This window comes from Rhipicephalus sanguineus, chromosome 1, assembly GCF_013339695.2.
Source record: "Rhipicephalus sanguineus isolate Rsan-2018 chromosome 1, BIME_Rsan_1.4, whole genome shotgun sequence".
Lineage (NCBI taxonomy): Eukaryota > Metazoa > Arthropoda > Arachnida > Ixodida > Ixodidae > Rhipicephalus > Rhipicephalus sanguineus.
Genome location: NC_051176.1, coordinates 131,086,023 through 131,111,289, shown reverse-complemented (window position 1 = coordinate 131,111,289; position 25,267 = coordinate 131,086,023). Strand labels below are relative to the sequence as shown.

The following is a 25,267-nucleotide window of genomic DNA, read 5'->3' as shown; positions in this document are numbered from 1 at the left end:
GTCTGCTCTGCGATGTGCATTTAGTGCACTTATTTAGGCGGGCACATTTTTTTTTCTTTTTTGTATCTCCAAGGCGCACAGGGTAATTGACATGCGTGCAGATTGCGTATGGTATCTGATTGGAAACCAGTAAAATCGCGTACCTGGAGAATTTCTCTAGGTGTTACTGCACCCAACAACGCAGCAATTATTCTTAGAGTTTGGCATAACCGACACAAAACGAACAGCCCGCGAGAAGGCCGCGCGCCGTCATCGCGGAACCATTTTATGCCCATGGCGGCAGAAAAAATGTTTTGGCTACTTGGCTACATTTTGGCTACTTTCTTTTCCCCTCGATATGAACCAAATTATCAATATTTGGTGACGTCGCAGCCACTTGCGTTCGAGTATGCGGCGCCGAAATATGGCATGCTTCCAACTCCGAGATTTGAAATGGGCACTTGCATTACAGAAAATGCCTTTAGATGTGTTGCTGGGACTGAGGAAAACGGTTGCATATGAGGCCTGTTTTTTCAGACCACCTGTATTGCTGAATGCGACTTTAAACCATAATTGGATGTGAAAAGGACAATCGAAAGATCGGCATGCAGGGCGCCCTGCGCCAGTCGACATTAGAAATAGGGTGTCCGACGAACTGCTTGCGTTATTTCTTAGGATTATGTACGGATTGCGATTCGGAAATATTAATTGCTCAGATTTCGTTATCACGCAAGAAGTGATTGCGAAAGTGACGACAATTTATGTTTCAATGTCATTACCCCATCAACTGCGATCTTCAGTATAATCATGCCGTACTCAATTTTATTCTCGCCACAAGGCTGTTACTTACTACTTCTGTTCTCTTAGGAAAAGTCACGCAAGCAGCTTGAAGAGAGTGTCGCTAGAGAGTATTGGGTTCGTAGCATTTGCGGTGATTTGTGCGTACGCTATTTTACATATATCAAATGCGTACGAAAGAGGTTAGCGTATGACGCATGTACATAGCGCCAAACGCTAACGGAACCCTAATCAGGACCCTATTCTAAAACTGCTTATTTTTGCAACCGGCATGGGAAAATTCGTTTTCCTCCACGGAATCATTGCTAAAGTCAGCAATTTATGCTTGACTCTCAACAATTCTGATTTTTTTAATGGTTCATGCTGTATTAATTCAGATTTTCGCAAAAAGGCTTTTGCATTCAGTTATTTCAATAAAAACGTCACCATTGTTTTCACAACCGCGAGGCTACTTTTGGCTACTTCTGCAGTCTTTGGCTCAAGCTGGCTACTATTTGGCTGGTTTTTCCAATTTCTTGGCTATTTTTGTCTTTTCGACCTGGCAACACTGGTACGTACTGTGATCTAACCGTTTACTTCGCGGTGAGACGACAGGTAGCACGAAAACCACTTCACTCCCTGGAGCGGTCGTATTCACTTTACACCATTAAAATGCAGCGCTTAATGAACACAAACACGTGGGGCGAGAACGAGTGTTTGTGTTCATTAAAATGGATCCGTACCAACGAGCTCGCCTCAACACCCTCTTAAGTCGCTTTACACCAGCGTTTTGCAGTTAGGCGATATCGGATCGACATGAGTTAGCTGCCAGTCTTACTTAGTATAACATTCGAATTTGTAGCTATCGCATTCATTGCTAAGCCTTTGCGGCGAAACTGTGATATTTTGTTTTTTGAGGTTGTAACCGAGTATAGCAAATTGAGGAGGGGAGGGAGGGAGGGAGGGAGGGAGGGAGGGAGGGAGGGAGCCATGTTTTTAAGGCTGAATTCAGAGTCTCACTGCAATATTTTTTTCACTTGGCCTATCAATTGCCGCCAATTTGAACGATTACTACGGCCGGCTCTTCCAGTGGTACTGCTCTCTCATTTCATGCAGAAAACGGGAAACAGCGACTACTAAGGAAATCATAATTTTTGTTTCATTTCGCACGTCGATGTAAGCCGGATATTACTGGATTATCACGCCGGACAATTCTGACGCGTGTGTTCTCCCGTCCTCCAAAGAGTACGACCATTGTCTACGGGAACGCAACAAAGTCTTGCACTTCAGAAAAAAAAAAGGGGGGGTGGGAGGGAGGACTCTATTGGCGGCGGCAGACTGCTGCCACAATTTGTGCTTCTCATTTGAAATGTTCACCTTTACGGACATTCTCGGGAATACCCGCACACAAAGAAACTGGTCGAAGCTTTTGTTTTCCTTGTCCACCTGTTTTCTGTTGCTATCAACGAGAATACTTGTTTCAAATATGTGCCCTCTCTACTTTTTCTCGTCATTTCTTTGTACTGCACACTACGAACATGTTTCGACTCGCCCACTACTGTGTCGTCGTTTAAAGTCGTAGCACACTGCATCCAGTGGTTCAACCTAATGTAGACTATGCTATACGACAACCACATCTTAATTGCGTTGCAGCTCTGTGCCATGCATCGTCACGCACGTCTTGGTGTATTGCTGTTGAAGCACGAACTCTTGTAGTTAGTTATGTTGGGTTTTATGGCACAAAAGCAGCAATGGCTATGATGCGCCAGACACGAACTCTTGTAGTGGACACGTGAGGACATCAAGGCTACAGCGCAATCGAAGACGCATCACGCGTTGTGAAGAGCACGAGTGTAAGCTCTTATTTGCAGCCCCGAATTCGGACTGTGCTGCGTTACATAAGCGCGTGACTGCACGGCGAAGCCACCTTTACGTTTGTGGAAATCTTTAGCCTCCTCAGACCTGAAAGCAATGTTATGTTCTGAGAGAAAGTGCTTATTTTGCCTCTAATGTTTTCTATTTTCATCTTCATAACACCAACTCGAATTTCACTTATAGCTATTTACAGGTGTCTGAAGTTAAACGTCCCCCTACAGGGGCAGGTGGGTCTTGCGTGGTGATCATCAAACACTATCCGACTGTAATAGACCTTTTAGCAGTCTAGTGGTGAGAAATAACACCTCGCTTCTGAACAAAACACCGCTCACACACGCACAAAAACGCCAATTTCAGCATCTGGCACAGCATTATCTGTAGCTGAGCTAGCTGTTCTCCACAAAATAAGTCGCTGTGAAGTCTGAGCAGTTGGTCTGTTGCTGTCACTGTCCGATGAAATGCCATTGTACTCTTCGTTATCGCAGTCGTACGCATCATTATCTTCCCCTTCGCTTCCCGAGTTCTCTGTCCCTCAAACATCCCATAGGGGCATTATTCAAGAAGGCATACAGAAAGGAACATAATATAGCAAGGATATAGTCACAAGAGTATCGAGAACAAAAACAAATGGAACGAACATTGTGTACATGTGTAGTACATGTGGGTTGCATTTGTTCATTAACAAATCGTTCAAAGACTTCGGGGTTGCGCTCGTCCTCAATGCCATCAGGTATACCCTGTGTCGGTAATTTCTGACAGCAAGCAGAAGTGACCGATTAAAGGCATTTGTCTCATAATATTCTAACTCCTTCTCCGGGGTAGGCATTAAAAGGTGCAAGGCAGATGAGCTCGCTTCTGAACTTAGGATAAACAAGGATTAATCATGAAGTCGAAGAGAAACTCACGTACTGCCCAGAGTGGAGAACAAAGCAAGTTGGCAAACGATTACCTTGAGGAGCGAGCAGCGCTTACAAAATGAACGGTGCAGAGCAACCACAAGGCGTGCGCTGTTGGTCCATAGTGCTCGTTCTGAGCGCCGCGCAAACGTCAAGGTGGACGTGCGTATAAGGGTCATAACACTGAGCGCTCGGCCCTGCTTCGTTTGTCACGTAAGTGTCTATAAGGCGCTATACTTACATCGTGAGCGAAGTGGCAACTCACGGACCACCTTCTGTGACATTGCTCGCAAGAAGCTATCCGCTGTAGTGATAGTGACGCACCATACGAGCGACTTCTCATCACGTGACCACTAAGTTGTATACGCAGCGCGGTAGATAGCCTTGAGCTGGCGAGCACGAAGTCGCGACTGCCACGTTCAGACGAAAATGGAATGCAAAAACGCTCGTGTAACGTGAGCTTTTTGTGTCTTATTAATCAGAGCGCATTTGACGCATAGGGACGGCGGGGCCACTGACGCAGCCGCCGGCCGATCTCCGGCGCAGTGGGGCGTCAACACTTGGCGGACTCCATACCTGATGAATATTCTAATGGGAACAGAAACACACCAGACATACCCGTCACATCTGCCTTCGTTGAGAACTTTCTTCATAACGTAAGGTTAACTAAATTATCTTATACTTTAGCTCATACAAGACGACACAAGGCAACTGTTCTCTCTATAAGCTATTACGAATACGCCTCAATTAGCCCGTCAATGCATTATACTTTAACTCACTTTTACTCCAGCTTCGCCTGGCTGAACGTAACTCGGCTAATTCGGAGCTAAAACGAGCCAGACGATCCCAACGTGTATTCAATGAAATCAAATGCGTATTCCTAAAGCAGATGGAAAAAGTAATATCAACGTACTGTAGGTACATGGATGTCGGCACCATTTTTTATGGGGCTTCTGAGGACATTTGGATAAAACGGAATGAACACACGCGGTTCTTGCGAACGGCGGTGCTTCCCTAGAAAACAGCTGGGGCGCGTCTCTTAGCTAGGCCCTGTTGGTCTTGGCAGCATGGGCAGCAGCCACATGTCTTGCCGCGGAGTTTACGACGTGCCCCCCCCCCCTTTTTTTTTTCTTTTTATCCCCCGTCTAAATCCTTTAGTGAAACGTCAGTGAACCCGGCGAAGAAAATAAAGAATGTTACGTTTAACGGCGAGCTAATTTCGGAATCTTCTGCGTGCCATTCACCCTTAGCCTTAAGGAACGATATAGTTCGCTTCCGTTCATCGGTGAGCTCGGAGCACACGTGAGGAAACCGTGCAGATGTGAAACCGGGATCCAACATCTAGTTTAGATTACTCTGCTTGGCGTTCTGCTCCGATACATTAGTTTCATACAATTAAGTACAAGTTTCACTTGAGGTTTTTTTTTTTCATGGATACTTTTTTAAACCTATATTTGAAGGTATACCGTTCAAAGAGTGTTAGTGAGAACCTGATGGAACTAAACCTTAACGAAAACTACATGGATAAAACTAAAGATGGCAGTGACGTCTCACATGTTTATATATTCTTTTGAGGCTACTCAAAGAACATGAAGTCCTGAACATTTCGTCATACATGTATATGCATACTTTGTACTTAGAAAGACGTTTAATCGTATCGAATTTTTCCGCACGCATGCATATAACAGTGGTACCGCCGGCTTACTTGGTTGGTAATCTTGGCCTGTTCCTTGAGCGCGTCGATCTTGTTTTCGACAAGCGGCTCGGGCACCAGGAAGCCCTGGCGCAGCTCGTACTGGTACTGGCCGTCCTGGTAGGGGCCCGACGCTGGCACCGTAACGTTCTGCGTCGTGATGGTGATGCCGGGGCTCTGCGGCGACACATAGGCCGGCGGTCCCGCGGGCCGGTACGTGGCGCCGGCCAGAGGGTGGCCGCCGGACACCATGCCGGCAGGCTTGGGCGTCGTCGGGGTTGAGGCCGGCGAGTGTGGCCCGGGACTCCTGCGTGCGCGGGGCGAAAAAAATAGGAGGTGCGACACAGGGCAGACGTATAAGGCCGGTGTCGCAAATAGGTTCATGCTGAGCACTGCGTTGACTGTATACCCGTAACAACATTAATCCACTGACGACGACAAAAGGCGGGCGATGGGCGTCGTTGCATTTATAGCTCGTCAGATAATAGCCGGGATCGACAGAATGGATACTTCACGTCAACATGCGCGTCTGTCTGTTTATTGTGAAAAGGAACGCTTAACATGGTTGTATTCGCAGACGATGTCTTGACCAAATGCGGTCTTTCATTTGTGCAGTGTCCTGCGTCAGTCTGGCCAAATCTGCGCTTGTTGGTCTGGGCGATGATTCACTGCGACGTGGCACCGCGAAAGATGACGAGTCTTCGTCTTCGTTCGCGATGCTGTCTTGCAACATTTTCGTTAAGATTTTTATGGCGAGCGCCCTTTCTCGGTATGTTGAGATTAATATCTTTATCTCTTAACTGAACGGTTCTCTGGAACAGGAATACGCGCCTTCGTTACCGGGCATACAAATCGTGCACGAAAGGGAAACGTTGTGAGTACAAGTGTAGTATAGACGCATGGATACGGTGTTACCTCATACCGCTACGCCGTGATCATTCATTCAATTTGAAGCTGTGGAAATGTGTGCGCTCCAAGGGTGATGGAATCCAGCGGCACGCCCTCAGCTGATGTTCGATATCGTGCTACACCGTCTTGTGCTTCGCACGCGCTTTCGGTTGACCGACGCACGAGAGTCGACCAATCTTCGATCGCTCTTGCATAAGAAATGCGTGTGAATGTCGGCCCACATTCACAAAGCCATTCGTAGGCAAGACTGCTTTGCCGAGGACGACTCATTCTAACAACATACACGATGAAAACAAATTTATCGAAGTTCGGTCAAGGAAAAAATAAAGAAAAATCAATAGTTCTTACAACTGGATCACCTGTAGAGTATTCGGTGTCGTGGTTTCAGCTTTCGAAACAATGTTTGTAACGCTACATCAACTAGCCCATGTCGCAGCACTTCCAGCGTATATGTTTTCTCTCCCGTTTGCGCGTTTTTCGCACCTTCCACTTTTCGAGCAGGAACTGCGTAAACCTATAGCGGCAGTGTTCCTGCACTTTGAAGGAATTTGTTCGCAGAATTCGGTGTGTCGTCAGACCACGTAAAAAAGATTTTGCCAATAATATTGTTACCTAAAATGACACGAGGCGTGACTATTTACAAGTGTATTCACACTGATGTGCACAGCATCGATCAAGATGGAGGACAGCACCCACAGAAGACAGACAGGCCAGTCCTCTTTGTCGTCCTCTGTACGCAGAATGTCTGGCCCTTGACGTGTTAGCTACGTAGCAATATGCTAAGTATTATATTTTTGTTTTGTTACATATCTGCAGGCTAATGTATTCGTAACAGGATATTAAAACGCTCTTTTATACCCCTCTACTTTTGCGTGAAAGGGGCTGAAAGGAGATACTTGGTACTGGCAGCAGCTATACTCCCTGGACAGTCCTCCGCTGTCACCAATAAGCACATTAGAGAGTTTTAGTGCCGGGGCCCCAAAGCGGCTTGCGTACGTAAGCCCTTGCGTTCTTTTATTTTCTCCGTGGATGCGGCTGGGAGTACAAAGGAACGCAAGAACGTGCGTACGCAGGTGGCTAGGGGTCCCCGGCACTAAAACTCTCTATTGTAATACAGCCTGACTCAAGAAGTTGGGTGAAAGCGTCGCAAAACTCACGAACGAACTCTCTGTATTCTCTCCGTTCCGTTATGCTTGGTCCCGATTAGCAGGCTGACCGAGCGTACGGCAGTGCTCACCTGTGCACGACCAGGTTCAGGTTGTTGCCGCTGTTTCGGATAAGTTCGGTCGCCTCGTTGTGGGTCATGCGGGACGTGTCGCGATCGCCGATCTTGAGCACCAGATCACCGCGGTGCAGCTCGCCCTCGGAAGGGCTACCCAGAAACACCTGCGCGGGTCACGAACACAGTGAGCAGCGAGTACATGATCTCCGGGGTCGATGGAAAACAGTTCGTGACTTGAAGGAGGCACGTGGTGCTACGAGCTAAACAAGGCTGACATTCGGGCGGGAGTCCGTATACAGATACATCATGGGCGACACAAGCACTTTCTCGGAAGTGCGAGAAACTGCCGTTGTTTCGCGCTACCTTACATTTCATGTGAAGGGACGCGCTTGTTCCTCCCGTCGCCTTCCCCGGTTTCTGGTCCTTTTGACGAATATATTGTGTTCCTAGTTTTCCTGGTCACCCAACTGTGTCCAGCAACTCCTGAGTAGTGCTTTCTGTAGCCTGCCTTGTACTGTTTTTCTAATACGATAGAATGATAGACTCCGCTTATCCACTTTGCCGATGTCTGATTAAAAATATGGGCCAGCCCTGAAGGCAGTGCATTTCTAATTCAGCGTCCCAAAGCACTGGCTGTCTCGTGGAGAGAATACGTGAAATTGACACTTGAAACATGCCCCAGGTGCTTCGAAGAACGACTTTGGCACGACAGAGGCATGCGTGGCGGTCGTGGCCCAATAGTTAAGGCATTGGGCTGGTCATATGGATCCCGACATTTGTCATGTTATTTATTCCTGTCATTATATAGTGCACTTGACTCGAGGTCTATTAGGCGTACGTGAGTGCATCACTCTGTAGTGTGCAAGAAATCGCAAGTCTCTAAGAGATACGATCTACGGAAACGTCACTGATAAATGAGAATGTGCAAGGACTCACACGCGCCCAGCGGTCGAGACGTCTGCAACGCGTCAGATGATATTGGCGGTTCCGGGAGATGTGTAATACAGTAGAACCCGACTATATCAAACTAGAGTAAGTCAAATTATCCTTTATATCAAAGTACTCTTGATCATGGCAATGCTTTAGCGTCAGTGCATAGGAAAATCTACGACTGCATCGAGCAAAAATACCTGGAACACTTGATATATCGAACACCGGGCAACGAGAATCGCCCCAAGAAGTTGGCTTTCCCTCACAAACATTTGGCTTTTTCCCATGGAAGCGAACTTTCCCGCATGCACTTGGAAGACCGAGCGGTGTGAGTAGGAAGATGCGGAGCGAGCATAAACTACCGTATGTCGTCACGTACTTCCCCCACGATTTCCCGTCGTTGCGTCGCTGGCCCGTCGTGCGGGGTCGCCGTTCGCTTCTCCTCTCCCTTTGTGATAGCGATGGATGCCGTAAAACAGAAGAAACTGCTGTTTTTCGCAAAGCTGGCTATAATGAGTAGAGTCGAACTTAGGGGAAAAGAAGCCTTAGGTCGCCGCTGCGTGCAGCATCCCAAGAAGCACGCTGAGTATGATATTGAAAAACAAGGCCAACATTAGGGTTAAGGCAGACTTGACGCTTCCGGCGCCCGACGAGTATGAAGGCAGCTGCGTGTGAAAATTTTGAGGTGCTATTTACATCGATACCGTATTTTCTCACGTATAACCTGCTCCTGCATATAACCCCGCAACCCCAGCTACAAACAGCGAAAAAATACAAATTAAAAAAAAATAATAATAATCGCGTATTGGCGTGAAGGTGTCTTCCTTACATTATCATGTGGTAGTAGTGCCGCGAAGCCAACTTGCGCACCGAAATTCGCATCGAAAGTGCAATAATTTTATTCAAAGTTGTATATCGAATTATCCGATATATCGAACTAATTTTCTTTTCTCACTCTCTTACTGTATAGTAAACTAGGCCGCTGTCGTGATATCCAGGGCCCATTAAAGCCTCATAACATAGCTATTTTGATGAAAGACAAGTGGCCTACAGCGCATGCACATAGACGGAGGGAATGTATACGGTTGTTACACAGTATCCCGCCGAAGAATCATCACTCCTTCGAAATGGCGAAACAGCACGACTCCACGACACACTTGGCAGCCTCAGTACGGCTCTCAGTCCCTCGTATCAACGCGAATCGGTTACCTGAAGTGAAGTGAAATCCTCAAGGCACAGTGAGAAGCAGCGAGCGGAATTCTAATAATTCCGGGAATACAGTGCATATTCTGACCGAAAAAGAAATATATAACGAGTCGGTGTGTGCGAACGCTACAATGTTCTGTTGAAAGCACGAGGAGAGTAAAAAAACACTGACCACGAAGTCAAAGGCGCAGCTATTTGATGGAAACGCGCAGGGCCAAAGATTAGTGCCCGAGGCAAAGTTGGCAGATGTGCAAGAGCTTCTCCCCTCTAGCCTATCCGCTATTGCTAAGTTGACTCTGCAGATGGTGTATACGAATGTGTTTCAGCGAGGCCGCCAGTCAGCTCCTTCGCACCATGGTTGCACGGACAAAATCCTGACCAGCGGCAAACGCATCTCCGTGTCCTTTCTCATGCCATTCTCTCCATCAGCGTCAGCTCCGTGTGTGTCTTGGGTCACAGGATCGATAACTGTGTTTCGGTGCAGAATGAATGAAGAGGGTTAAGCAGAAAGTAGGTGCCGAAGATGCGTAACCCTAGTATTTCGAATATTTCTCAATTTCAGCGTCTTTAATAGTGGGTGGTATACGCAAGTGACGGTGTACTATTAGGGTCGCCGAACTACGTAAATGTTATTGAATTATAAAGAAAACAAACGGCAAAATGGTCGTGGGAATGGACATTAAGAGAAGAAGCGAACCCGTCCCAAAAATGCCGTTGATGTTACAGCGGCCATGCTGCATAGCTACTCTGCATATACTGACGAGGCACGCAAACTGACAGGAATGGCAACAGCAACAGCAGCAACAACAACAAAAAAAGGGGGGGGGGTGGAACCGTCACGCATTTTGAGCGATGCTCCAAAACCGCTTACGTTTTTCGGCATATGCGTCTCGACGCCCGTGTTCGCCCCTTGTTTATGCTTTCTTGCATCCGGTCATGGCCGCGGTTTAGACACGGGCTGTCAAAAAACCGAGCCGCGACGACGTCGCGCTATTTCGAGCCTGCTGAGTCTTGTAGGAAGAGTGTGGCGAACGCGTTGTCCCCCTGCGTCATCCTTCAGTCAATGCATCAACGGCGCACTTCTCGTTCGATAAGTTTACCGGGCAAGCGCTAATAAATAAATAAGTAAAATACCCCCCACCCCGTCTGAACTTTTCAGACGTGCAGAGTTGGTTTTTTTTTTAAACTTTATTCAATTTTGATGGAGCCATTCAGATATATTTGAAGGGTTCGCGAACCCTTTAGCGCATAACCAAATACGCGCTGCAGCAAATATGTTGCAGTGAGTGCGGTTGCACTTTGCTCAAGGGTGTCGCGTGGTAAAGAAAGTTAATCAGCCATCTGGAATGGGTATCGTTCAATAGAACACTCACTTGTTCGCGTTAATATTTTTTTTTTTTTGCCACAGGTTAGTAAGCATAGGTACAAAGCTTACAAGCGTGACCAACGGCACGCCTCAAGGCACTAATTTTGTTCACACTTTGGAACTCCTTACGGCTGTTCTTCAAACTGCTGCTTCAGTCGATGCATATGTCGCTGTTCGCGGTCGATTTTTAGGGGTCCTTGTTATGAATATGGATATTTATACTCGAGATTTTTTAAGCTGACTGTAAAGTATCTATATGCACGAGCGCTCAAAGAAGTAAAGTAATGCCACTTTTGCACTTACTTCATTTATTCAGTGTCATATCTCCACAGGTCTGATAAGCGAGGGGCGAAATCACGCAGCCAATTAAAAATAAGGAAATGCTTTCGAAGTCAAGTCAAATTACTCGAGCACAAATACGAGACTGTATGAGACTGCATTCGTGAAAAAAGTTCAGGGAAGTTAATTACACTTGCCTTTTCAGTTAACAGCCATATAAGGTTAACAGCCGGCTTCGTACGGCTATTACATGATATTAAGATCGACTCCCTCGGTTCCTGCTGCTTCCCCTCGCTCAAGACTTACAGATCTGGACAGTCCTAAAGAACGAAGGTAGCGCTCAGGTGAACTGGAGCCACATTTGCGACACCTCACTCTATCGTATGTGCACGGTTCGGTGTTGTCGTGGCTGTCATTTGGTTATCGTGTTACATCTACTTTGGGCTCAGGGTCTAGACTTCCCTTTGTGTATATGCTTCTGCGATATCGAGCGAGAAGGATAATCGGGACAACAGAAGGAAAGTCTCACTCCTGCATCAACATCGTGGAGGGCGACTAGTCCCGAATGGCAGTATCTTTTCAAAGAACACAATGAGTACGTTTTCAAGCAAACAAAAATACTATGACAAGTTGTGGATGCCTCATCACCTATAGATCGCGAATATGTAGAGATAATGCATTAAACAAACTGTAAAGTGACCTTTTTATGCACTTTATTCACTTGCTGCAGCTGTAAAAATGTGAGCCTTTACACGAACTGTATATCTTATTTTCTTAATTTCGCTATTGAACGTTTAACTAATCTCTTTACGATCCATAATTCAACTGGCGGACCGACACCGCTTAGAGGTGATGCCGTGCGCCTCTACGAAGGCTAATGAGCCAAGGTGCCACTCTGCCTGATCTAGCGCCATAATATTGAACAGAATGCGCTAACCCTCCACTAATTCAGCCTATGTAAGCGGCCAGGGGAGTAGCCACGAATATTTTTCTGGGGGAGGGGGAGGGGGGTTGTTTCTCTTTATGTATCTCCGTGTGTGTGTTTGTATGTCCGCGCGTATATATACGCACACGAAATGTGAAAATTTTGTGTAAAAGGGGCTGACCTCCCCCCCCCCCCCCCCCCCAGAGACACACCTTAGATGTTTAAAATGCCGAATCCCGACTAAATAAATATGTACTACGCGCTGAAGCTCTAATCGATTTCAGTGTGTGTTATTTTGTAATATGTACTACATAACAATTTTTTCAAAAGTCGTCCACAACCACCAGATATCCAATCAACAGCGCCACAATGCTTGAGTACCACTGTAGCTTGAGAATGTCGGCGCCATTCTCACGCTTTTTTTGGAAAGTACTGTTCGCAAACAGCAAACCTCGCAGTCTCTCCTTGCTTTTCGGCAAGGACAAATCTCAAGCTATTCTGTGTTCTATAGTTTCTCATCGACTAGCATTTGCATCCGAGCCTCATTACAAACATCTAGTCCTTTCCATTTTGGGTAAGTATACGGTTCATTGGACGGGTGTCCACGCATGCGCGCGCGCTCAAGAATGCGTGTGACGTGTCAGGCCATACACCTGCTGTAGGGGCGGTCCGATGTCAACAGCAACAGCGGCAGGCTCCTTCGAGTGGAGGGTCATAGCGGTTTCGTCCTCTCCCTCGTATACTGTGACATACACACACAACACCCTGGAAGCCTTGCCCTCTAACGGGGCCTCCGCGAGAATGGGAGATCGCGCGTTGCATCAGCGAAACCGAGATGCCTTGGCACTGCCCTTGCCTTCAGTGCTGGTGGGGGTCCGAATATTCGCTGGGCCAGGGGTTTTCGGTGAGAGGGGGTGGAGCGAAGGAGGTGTCTCGAGTTACGCGGGATTCTATTTGGGTCGGTTGGGACGGCATTGAAACGAAAGCAGGGCCAAGCGCGCGCGCAAGCGTGGTCCCACCTCAAAATAGCCACGCTCGTTGCGCGCGCGCGTGGAGCGCCACCAAGAAGTGTGCGCAACGCCTGTGTGCCGGCTATCCTCACGATGGCTACGCCCTGCGTGAATTCGCGCCCCGCGCGAGGAGGCGAGGTACCGCTGCACGCGCCGAGTCATCTATGCGCAGCTCCTTGAGCCTTTTTAATCCCTCATCTCTTCTTAACGCATGCCAAGTAAAGTGCACGAGAGTACCTATTTCACAAGACGTACTGTATATTTCGTACGCCCTCAAGATTCTAAAGATTCGGGAGGCGTCTCATGCCAGGGATAGACATTTGGCGTTGTCTTCAATTTACCTTATTACTGACCTCTATCTACACTGTGTACGTACACTCTGAAAGGAGACAATAGAAACAGGAAAGTAGGGAATGGATGGGGCAAATGACGCTATATTGCACTGACACATTTTTGTTTTTTTCTGCTCCAGAAAAAGCCACGCAACTAGTTGCTTCTCTGGTCCTTCTCCCGTATTCGCTTTTCGCCCCTTTTCTCTCATTCGCAGGGGTCTTGTGTAAGGAAGAGACAAGAAATCAGTGCCAGGGGAAGTACACTGAACGAAAGTTGGGGCCACGTTCAAAGGCAAAATTATCGTAAAATCGAAGCGGAAAGCTCGCGAAGAAGGTTGTTTATCACGCAGTGGGGCACCGTTTTTTTTTATTTCAGCTTCGGGAACATTAACTGATTCAACTATACAGACAGTGAGGGAGTTTCCAGCTAATCAAACGAAAGCGAATGAAAAGTCGAGCAACCTGCAGCGCTTTTGCGGGCGCCGTCCGGCGCGTTTCATGCTTCTTGCTGCCACTCTGAAAGCGGCACCATTAAAGGCTCAACATCGCATGACGTCTATATAGAGAGCGACCACGTTCAATCTATTTTGCCGCCTAAGCTCAGTCTCCCCAATGTTGTAACCGCCTCCCCTGAGTGACTACACTGACTCTGACGTGGCCTTTTCGCGAGCGTTCTCGTGCGAGTCGGCGCGCTCTTGAACGTGACATTCTTATCCGTCGTCGTCGGTGCCAAGACACGCTGGCCTCGGGCAAAGTCAAGGAAGCGGCTAGGGTAAGGCATAACCGAGAGCGGTGAAAGAAAATAGGACGATCGGGACGTCGCCTCTCCCGAAAGCTGGAAAGCACCCAAGGCTCGCTGTCGCTGCCTTCCGGTGGCCAGGGCCTCACGGGCCGCGCGCTTTCAACTCCGGCCAATATCTTGTTACACTTGACAATCGTGGCGGCGCGGTGGTCACGTGAGAATTTAGATGGCTCGAGGGAGCAACGACGCGCCGCGGGCTTCGAATCTCGACTTAGCCGGAATTACGTGAATGTTTGTTTCCCGCTGGGGCTGGCGGTTTATTTTAAGGGTGCCGGAAGCGCTGACAGGTGAAGTTGGATGAAAGAATACAGAAATGAGATAAAAAAGAAGAAGGTGGTGAGGAAAGCTGAGAATATTAATAAACTGAACATATACACGTATGTATTTGCATTCCGTCACAGCGTCCACGTGACATTGTCAATATTACTGTAAGCCTATAAAGTATACATTTCTCTACAAACATACAGTCAACGCTCCAGTTATATGAAATGCAAGATGATTTTTTATTAAAGCTTGAAATGCTTTTCTTTTTATAGGGTCCTCTTAAATGTGGTAAATTACTTTCCGATGTCTTACTGGTCTACAAGAACTATTAAAAGAAGAAAGAAGCAAATACAGAGTGAAAAACCCTATCAAAAGATAATAACACGCTGACGGAGTAACGAATTCTGCTTTTATTTTGCTTATTCGGAAGTAAATGAACTGTCACAAGATAAGCGGTTTCATTTTAACTCGGTGTTCCTGTAATAGGTTGTTGCGCTGCAGTTTAAGTACAGAGGCAATGTTAACAGCGTCTGTTATGGCCACGTTTATTTACTTCATTGAATCCGCGTGCTGAATTTGCCGAGAAACGAATTTAATTACTTAGTAATTAAAACCTTTTTTGCCCTTCCTTATATTCGTGGGTAAATATTGTTGATATTCGAGAGTTCCCGACAAAGTGAACAAGCCACAGGCAGGAAGGTTCTGGGCCCATGTTAAAAAAGGAAAAAAAGTTTTACGCTGTTGTTCGTAGGAAGAAATTTTCAGCCAAGCACAATGCCTGACATATCATTAGCGAAGTCGGTTGGCCAATGACAACGGACAATTGCGAAAGAAAAAAAAAACTGAGTGAATCCAGCTCTTGGTGACACCACTGCGATATCGCATAGAATGCGTCGTGGTACATTAAAAAAAAAAAAAAAGAAAGCCGGCGCTGGTGTTAGTATTTCGTATGTCGCTTGTCGAGCGTTATCAACAACACCATTGTAAATCGAAGCGCTCATATGTCACACAGGTTCTTGTTGCGAAGTAAAACTTTAAGAAACTGCTGCTGATGCGGAAGGGATTTGGTGATATGCTGTTTGACAGCTCATCATTCGCATTCCATAGCATTGAATGGGTTCAAATTCCGGAGTAGAGATCGTGTAGCAGCCGGCGTTAAATTTAGCGGCGGAAGCTCAGCGATGTGGATGAAGACCTGCGAATGAGAAAACCGGAACAGCCTAACTTTAGGCAGTGACGCGCCCGAAAGCATAGCACGGGGAGGGACATAGATCAGCGAGGGCATCTAGAGAGGCGCTTATTTTGGATCAGCCTGCCATTTTTTTTTTTTTTTGTTCTTTCTGCACTTCCGTTGAAAGCTCGCGCATTCGTTTCTCGTACTGTGCGTCACACTAGTCAAGCCTTATTCTCTGTCGTACCGCTTTAGCCCTGAGCACGTTAGGCCAACACGTTAGACCACTCAATAGTTTAATCAGTGTAATGTTATTTATTGACGCGGAAAATAAAGCAAATGCTAATGCTTCCATACAACAGTGAAAATCCTGTCTGTCTAGCGTAAACTCCCTGTGCCAGCTCGATCTGGTCGCGAGAGCACGCAGGGCGGCCGCACCTCACGAGGTCCTGGACTGCGTGAGGACTTCACTCCACGCCCAAGGCCCATCGAACGATCCTGCGGTTTTCCTTTATTTTTAACAAATATTCTAAACAAATATTTTCACTCACTAATGCTCTCAGAACATTCACTGAACGCCCAATTTAACAAACAAACGCCCAAAACACACGTGAAGTAAATGAGTATACGATTTACGATTCGGAAGTCGGTTAACACACCAACAGACTATAGTGTCGGGGCGTGCGATCATTCGAAGCCTTTAGCCTTCACGATAACGCGACAAGCGCTTGCCGCAAGATATACGAAGCTGACAGTGGAAGTTAGAAATGCAGTATCAAACTAATCACTGAAGACAACACCATACGGCTTATTTATACATAAAATACTCACCAACTCAACGCACCGCGCTCAAACCATGGTATACCCAATACACCGCGTACGCGCGATTACATCTTTGCGCACTAGCTCGTTTTAATCGGCCAGGTATGCTGCGAGTTAAACTGCACAAAAAGCTGACTCTTAACCGTGTATATCGGTTTTTCTGCCGTTTAAGAGGTGCATATACGCGAAATATTGTGAAACCAATTGACTCTTCTATCGCTTATACTCGTTCATCTTCAGCTCAATCCCTATTTTCTTCGTATATATAAACGTATATTGCAACAACGTGTACGTTCCCCACGAACTTATTGTGGAAGTATATGCTACGGAACTTCACCGCTGACGTCCATTTGAAAGATTTGTCATTTTTACTTGAAGACGCCCTGCTAATGACCGCTATGCTGTCGTTGCGGCCTCGAAATACAGCTGACACCCACGAGGGGAACTGGCTGCACAGAAGGTGATAAATTAAATAACTGAACTATAATAAAAGGAAGCGGAACATTGAGTAGCACAAGGACAATGTAATTTTGTTTGGTCATACTCCACAAAGGGCAAAAAAAAAAAATGCTAGTAGCTCATCCGCCCTCTACTTTATTGTCGAGCTCAGTGGGCCTAAATGTTTTCTCATTCACACAAGATTTGTTGGAATATGAGCACATTTTTCAGTGCGCCCATTTGATGCAGCAGTTGCATCAAGGAGCGCACCACATATATGCCATGCTTAGGGGCGCAATGGACGAGTAACACTGATGAATTCTTGGTATGACTCTGAACGCAGAATGGAAATCCAGCATTGATCACTTTAGACGTCAGGCTTGTTATCTCACGGGACAGCAGGGGCGTAGCCAAGGGGGGGGTTGGGGGGGTTCAAACCCCCCCCCCCCCCGAAATTTCTCAGTTTTGCTTGCGTATATAGGCACGCACACATTCAAACGCACGCACGAACATACAAAAAGTATGGTTGAACCCCCCCCGAAAAAAATTTCTGGCTACGCCCCTGCGGGACAGGCAACCATCAACGCATCAGCCCGTTACGATGTTGGAAAAAAGAAATAAAAGTAAAACGAGCCTTCCTTTCACAAGGAAGATCTCACTCGGCTGCAAACACCGTCTCGCACTCAACCCATGGCTCAAGTGCGCTTTGGAATGCTTGCATTTCGCACAATGTCACGAATTTTGCAATAAGCTTTCAGTGGATAGTTCAACATTTGCGGGCTACGTCTTGACATCTATTATATGTTCCTCGCTAAATATCACTTGTAAATCAGATAAATCTACAAATTCTGAAGGTGAGGTTTAAATTGTTTAAATTACGTCGGAGCTATGAAAAAAAGAAAAAAAAGAAAAAAAAAGGCGCGTGACTTTATTTCAGGGGTAAAGACTGTCTCGACAGTAGACCGTCAGAGGCAGACTTTATACTGTGCCAGAAAGTCCGAACTTTTCGTATGGGGAGAAGCATGCCTCCAGTATAGTAACTCAGGAAGAGCCGGCTGAGTCTCTCACCATAATGCATGGTTATGACCGGGACATGCGTCGCATTTAACAGAACACGTAGATCCCGTCCCCAGCAGGGGAGTGCCGTAACCGCTGTCGAGTAAATATAGAATGATTGGTACATGTAGAGCACTGGTTTTACGATGCCTGTAGACGTGGTTATAGGCTTTGCGGTTTCAGCCATCGAATCAGCCACTCAGAGGTCGTTTGTAGGCCACCAAAAGCGAGGATGATTCCTTTTACGAGCAAGTGTTTTTTTTTTTGTTTTTTTTTTTTTTTTGCTTTGTGACTCGCAAAGGGCGATTAATTGCAGATTGCAGGAGGAGCAAGAGAGGAAGTACTGCGAGACACTATTTGCACCATCGTTAATTATGAGCGCTACGTTAAAAATACAGGACTTGGTTCCTGCGATTGATCGGGCCAAGCGCGTAGTCCCACTGTTTATATCGCCTTTAGGGGTGTGCAAATGGTATTTTTTCATTACGAATAAGAATCGAATAACTCCAGAAGCGAATCAAAGCGAATATCGGTGAAATTTCGAATAGTTATCGATTGGCGAACAGCCGTTTTTTGCAATTAATATAAAATGATGTTCACATCCTAGTGCACGTATGATCATCAAGTTTTTGTCATTGTATTAGCCGTCAATTACGACACGTTCGATAATATAAACACAAATGAAACGTTTAGAGCAAACAAACAGTTCGTTCGAATGCACACGACTTTTCGGAAGGTGCGAAAGGTTGATGTGTAGTCGATAAGAAACTTAGCTCTCCGAGCGAATTAGCCTCCACTGCTGCCTAAGTTATGTGCTCTGCCTATACTATGCGCGCATGGAGGAAATCTATCCTATTAGGTTTGAATGTACACAACTGATATTTTGAAATATCCCACAAACATTCGACTGTTCTACGAATAGCGACTATTCGATTCGAAGACCGAACCGACTAGGGCACTATTCGATTCGATATTCGAATTTTTCGGATGTTCGCACACTCCTAATATTTGTTTCGGCCCGCTAAGAAGAGCAAAGAAATAAAAATCAAATTGCGAGCATGTCCGTGGATCTGGGCCTGAAACGTGCAGTTGAAGTTGTGTCTGCGTTGAGGGTGAGAACAGTGACGTTGCAGGAAATAACGTTGTACGTACATTTCGTTCACGACGTCGTTCACAATTATCGCTCACAAATCGAACATTCCTATACTTTTTTCCGACTTTTCGCTTTTGAAACGCGAAGCAGGCCCGTCACCGATATGCTTCCTGTATTGACGTTTTTCCGCCACAGCGTTCATACATTAGGTTATTCAAGTATTACGATTACAGTGTACTAATTACGATGCACCGTTACGAGACAATACATCTGGCGCCGCTTCGCGGAGATCGTCGTCGCGTTTAATCCAGACGGCTCTCGCAGGCGTCATATATCGGCTGCTACGCAATGCAGGCTTTTGAAAAAACGTTCACTCTGTCAACGAGATACCGTAGCCCAGTTGGCTTCCTCCTCCACGAAAGAAGATCTGTGCAACGCGGTGTACGAGTGTTGTTCCGTTGTTCGTTGTGTTTTATTTTTTCTTTTTCTAAGAGCCTCACCTCTTATTTCTGTGTTCACTATCAGTTACTTCAAGTTCCCCTTTGAGCACAATGGCGGGATTTGTGCTGTGGGCCGGCTCCCTTGACATTAGCATTTGCCATGCCTGTTCCCTCGACCGCATTGCTCCCGAGGCGTGTCGCCCTTCCGTCTGCATGGTAACGAACACGGGACGCGGCACGACATCGCACGGAATCGCGGCCGAAACCATGTCCCCTCGAGAAGCTCGTCCCGGGATCAATGGGTTGCCGTTGTTCTCTCTGTAGCTGCGACACCCGGGAGGGTATTTTGGTTGCTTTGGCGATCATTTCTAGCTTCTTCTGTTGTGTCTCTCTGCTGAGGCTCCTTCGTTCAAGGATGCTCACGCGCTTATATAGTCGGGCTTATTCTAGCCACTGCAGCGTGACATCTTGGCGAGTAGGAAAAAAAAAAAGAAAACGCACGCCTTACACATATTCTACAAGTTTGACGCATGAAACACGGCCTACTCAGTGGGGTAACCTTTCACGCTCAATCCGATTGACTGGTTCCAGAGGCTGATCAATTCGGCAGCACATAATCACAATGTTCCGAGTGTTCCCTTACCCAGCGCGAACAAGTAATGAGTTGAACTGCATTAGAAGTGAAACCAACCAAAAGATGAATTATGAGCTAGTGTCCACCGCGGTAGCTCAGGGGCTATGTGGTGATGAATTTAGCTCGAGAGTGCGGGAGCCACAGTCTGATGGGAACGGAATACAAAAAAAAAAAAGGCCCGTGTGCCTTGCATCGTGTGCGCGTTACAGAAAGGCTAAGTGGTTAATATTATCCGAGAGTCTTCCACTACGACGTGCCTCATAACGGAGGCGGTGGTGTCTAGCTCCAATTCGACGGACCACCTCGAACTGGTCCACCGAGCGAGTAGGGCAACTGAGGCCACTGTACTCCTGGACCAAGGGGACCGCCTACCGCAGAGCAAGTAGAGAAGCTACCCACGTACTGTTATGTACTACAAAGCTTAGTATAGTATAATATGATCGAAGTTGTAGCAATGTAGAGCACTTTGTTAGCAACGCATTGGGTGAGGAGGGGTTGCTGCTTGAGTCAGCTTAACTGGCCACGATTGAGCCGACTCGTTGCAGCGATGAGATGCACACGTGCAATAAAAAAATACATACATGCTCATGAGGGTGTTATTAAAGCGTGAAATTAATATGCTGGCAAGCATGATACTTGACCTGACTAACCTCAGAACTCTTGAACGCGTCAATTTTGAAACCTATGTGAATCTTCTTGAATATAGGTTGCGTGCTTGTCAGTTATTTTTGGCGGGCATACCGGTGCATATTGCGTGGTTTAAGGAGGCTGCACCTCCGCCCTTCATGCAATAACATATGTTACGGTTACTAAGAGATAAGCGTGAACAGGTGGTCCTATGTTATATATCGAGCCTTCCTCTTTTACGCCACGGCGAACGCTGATAAGAGAGCAGAGAAGCTCATGCAGCGTCTGTTCGCCGTGCAGGTCAAAACTACCGATAGAGAAAATGCCCCTCGGCTACGGCAAACCGACAGAACGTCTATAGTTAATGTCAAAATTTGGGGCAACTGAACCGGCCAGAAAGATTTCAGTTTCCACTTTTGGACGGAATAGTGGAATGCAGTTTCTAGCTGCTTCATGATTCTGAAGCCATTTTGGTTCCGTGGAGACATTTTTTTTTTCACCTACATTATACCTGTACCGCCGCGGTAGCGCAGTGGCTATGGCATGGTGTTGTGGAGCACTAGGTCACGGATGCAATTGGAGGGGAATGTAAAAACGCTCGCGCACTGAACTCATTTTAATGAACCTCACGCGGTCTAAATTAATCCGGTGCACTCCCTCCCGCTCCCGTCCCCACCTTTGCGGCGGGCCTCATCATGACATCGTGGTTTCGGCTCGTAAAAGCCCCAGAATTGGTTTTTTTCTCAACTTATATTTTCGAGTAACAAGACGAACACGTTTGTCGAAATGAAGTTTAAACACGATGCCTCTATATAAAAATGAATCGATGGCGGAAAGCAGATGTCAAATTTTTCTTTACTACAAACGTGTATTCTGAGTAGAAGAGAACGTGGTGCGATCTCTTATACTCAGGTAATAGAATTTACTAAGCGTGGCTTATCAGTGACATTCATACTGGAAGTCGTTACGCACCTCGAACTAGCATGCAAAGTAGCGTACAGTCAAGGGTGAAATGGACTTTCTTTTCAATAAAGAACTTCTGCGTTTGATGTATATATTGCAGCACTTACAGATATTACCTATCTTTTACAGCTCCCACTTGTAAAATGTATGTTTTCGTTCTAATAGAAAACCGGTCAGGCAAGCTGAAAATGAATTAATGAAGATGAGGAGCCACAAACTGAACTCCTTAGCATGAACGTAGTGAAATGCAGTACATCAACAAACTCAACTCCTTAGCATGAACGTAGTGAAATACAGTACATCACTGAACGAAAACGAACCAGCCGCTTCTGAAATGCCAGAGCATTCAAACTTATATTTTTATATTATATGTAATTTCATATACGACGTATAGGGTTTCGCCACGGAAGTGATGTATCGATGTCTCACTTTTATGAATTCTTTCATTAACCGTATCAGATAAAGTAGATGGCCGGTGGAAGAAAATACAGGAAATGCGCAAACACAGGGAGTCCGCGGAGCGCATTATTCAAGCTCCAGAACCAAGGAAAATAAAGTCACGCTTACAATTCAGCAAATCTCATCCATATCTACAGCAGCGGTAACTGAAGCGACAGCATCTCTCAATTTAATTTTCTTTTTGTTGGTTCGTAACTTGAGACAGTCAGACTAACACTTTGTGATATTGAGAGCTTCTGGTCGCTGCAGTTGCCCGCTGAGCTATGTTTGCTTAGGGGGCGTCGTTTCGGCGCTTTAATTGCTTGTCCGTCGCTTATTTTTTATAGCGCCTCTCACAACCTTCCAAAGTGGTCGCGCGTCTCTTCCCTTTCCCTTGGTTCCGATTTCCGAAGCTAATTCAAAGAACAACTCCCCTAAAAGAATTTGCAAACTTTCTAAACTACAGCTCGCTTATCCTTACTTGAGCACGAAGCGCCAACAAGCAGCTCCCATTCTCAGCGCCACGCCTAAACATTTCATTTGCGTTTCGGAGATTGAGAGAACGATGAAACTCAATGTGACATAGCCAACTCAACATGTTTGCGCACATTCGCCCCATAATTATCCATCGACGTCAATATGCAGAATTACCTTACTTCATTGGATTTTTTTTTCTTACACGCCATGACACTTCAACATGAATACATGCTTATCTTTAGCGACATCACTTGAGCGTATAGGCTATGAGCGTGTTTTCAGGAACGCAACGCAACTCTTGTCGTTTTGACGTAGCGAACCGCCTCTTGCTACAGTGCTATGTAGTTGATATGCCCTCACTATATTATAGCGTTAAGGAGCTAGCACTCATTATACTGCCCTTGACATCATTGCAGATTGTCAAAAAAAGAACAACAACAAAAAAAAAAACCCCAGAAATGTGCATTATCGCCGCTACCGTTGCAAATAGCACCTTCTTTTCGCTCTATAAGGCGTTTCCGCTCGTATAAAGTAACTTGTAAGAATTTCTGCAGAAAGAACAGAGGACTTCGAAACAATACAAGATTATTGTCACTTGGTTCACAAACCTTAATGCTACCCAAGCAGCGGGAAAAAGAAGTCAGGGACGTTTCAGTAATAAGGATAAAAGGCATGCTGCCAGGTCTTTTTATTTAATCGTTAGTGACCGTGGTTTGCTTTACAACCTTTGCTTGCAGCTTAACTTGATAAAGTAGTAAGAATAAACTCAGGGGTTTTACGGGCCAAAAACCGCGCGGGATAATGAGGTAGTGGGAGACTCTGAATAAAATTTCGATCAGTTGGGGTTCTTTAGCGCGCACCCAAATTTAAGCACACGGTTGCTTTTTGCATTACCCTCCCATGAAAATACGGCTGCGGTTGCCGGGAATCGAACCCGCGCCCTCGTGCTTAGCAGCGCAACACCATATATATGGCACCACGGTGCGGCTTCACCTAATTCAATGCCTTCTGCTACTCCGGTTTACCTTCAGCGACCAAAGGAAACGCTTTCAGCAACCAACAGACAAGCGCTGTTGGTTGTCTTTCTCCGGACTCTCCGTCAACGACTTCATCGTGAGCTTCACGTACTCTCGTCTCAAGAGAACCGGAGAACTATATTTCCTCCCCCTTTATTGTCCGCACGGCTCAGCCTTGCTCGAGAAGTCGTCTCGGCGCTTGATGCCTCGAAGGTGACACGGCGCCCGTGTGGTTACGAAACAAGACTTATGGCGCGCAGGAAGAGTCGCGCGACTCACCCTCTGGATGGTGAGAGGGGCGTTGAGGTCGAAGCCGCCCTGAAGTCGGAATCCCCACGGCGTGGCGCTAAAGTCTCGCCGTAGGCTGACGCTCAGGACGCCTCCCTTCTGGTAACTCATGGTTTCGGCTGCTTATCGAGGGGGCTTCGGCTTTTTTACCGCACTTGTCGCGACGGTTTCGCGTACACACGGGCCGATGATGACACGGGGTCTGGTTGTTGGTTGAGGTCGTTCGGTCGTCTCGTCACCACCTCTACGCTACTTCGCGTCTCGCGGCGTCGGAGTCGAACTCGGGAGCCAGCTACGTAGGGCCAGCGAAAACCCCCTTCTGGTACGCCGGGGCCGCGCTCTAGCGAGGAGCTCTCACCCTCGCCACCGAGACCCTTTCCTTACCCGCCACTGTCCACGCGCGCCCTCCGCTTCGGTTTTCACCCCCCCCCCCCGAACCCCCCCCCCCCCCCCCTTCGGCAACGGAGAGCGCGCCCTGCGTGGAAAGCTTGCGGTGTGTATCTTACCCTCCCCTCTCCGCGACTTCTCTCTCTCTCTGCCCGCCATATTGCTGCGCTAGGGGCGCGTGCCCTGCTCCCGCTAAAGGTCGGAACACACACTCACTTCTGAGTGTCGCTGCTCTAGATGTCTGTCTCCCTCTCCACCACCTGAATGAGTGCGCGGAAAGCGAGCGCTCTCTCGACGCCGAAAGTACCAGATGTCAGAACCACTGGTCGGCGGTCACGCACGATGCCCTTACAACCACCTTAAAATTACTGACCGCACCTGTTCTGTTTGCTTGAAATCTGACCTCTTCCTGTAACTTCAGATTTATTTCTTTTTGTTTTTGAGTGAGACGCATGTGTCTTTTCTGTGGGTATATATATATATATATATATATATATATATATATATATATATATATATATATATATATATATATATATATATATATATATATAGTTCTATTCTGTCTGTTGTCCCCTGTGCGTAATCTCGTTAGCGAGTAATGAATTAGACAAACAATTGATAATGTACTTCCAGCCTAAGTTACTGATATATGCTTATGTCAGCCTATCGGCGCTGCTCACGGTTGAACGATCAGCTTTGTCATCTCGTGAGGTTGACTCATAGTGGAGAGAAAGGAAAGCAGATACCAGCAGCACTACAACGCTCTCACCCGCAATAGATGGTGACGGAGAGAAGGCGATACCGAAAAACGAAAACTAGGTCAATCAATCTAACGTCACACGCTACGCATGCAGATAACCCCCCTCCCCTTTCCTCTCAAGAAAAGATGAATGTACCTTTGATTTCGCGTCATGTCCTCAAGCGGCGAAGACAACACTGGCGGTGTACA

General features: G+C 46.7%; 1 protein-coding gene across 3 annotated transcripts in view; it reads right to left on the bottom strand.

Annotated features, from left to right (window-relative positions):
- The window catches only part of LOC119398094 (uncharacterized), a 73,372-nt gene that overhangs the window by 20,867 nt on the left and 27,238 nt on the right, over nucleotides 1-25,267 (bottom strand). The window contains exons 1-3 of one of the 3 annotated variants that reach the window (XM_049416461.1): nucleotides 23,920-24,270; nucleotides 7,367-7,515; nucleotides 5,233-5,527 (exon numbers count right to left, since the gene is read on the bottom strand). In XM_049416461.1, coding sequence (XP_049272418.1) covers nucleotides 5,233-5,527; nucleotides 7,367-7,515; nucleotides 23,920-24,039 — 564 coding nt within the window. In that variant the 5' untranslated portion in view covers nucleotides 24,040-24,270. Of the gene's footprint in view, nucleotides 1-5,232; nucleotides 5,528-7,366; nucleotides 7,516-23,919; nucleotides 24,271-25,267 lie in introns of those variants that run through there. The other 2 variants (XM_037665328.2, XM_037665329.2) reach the window with 2 other exon arrangements.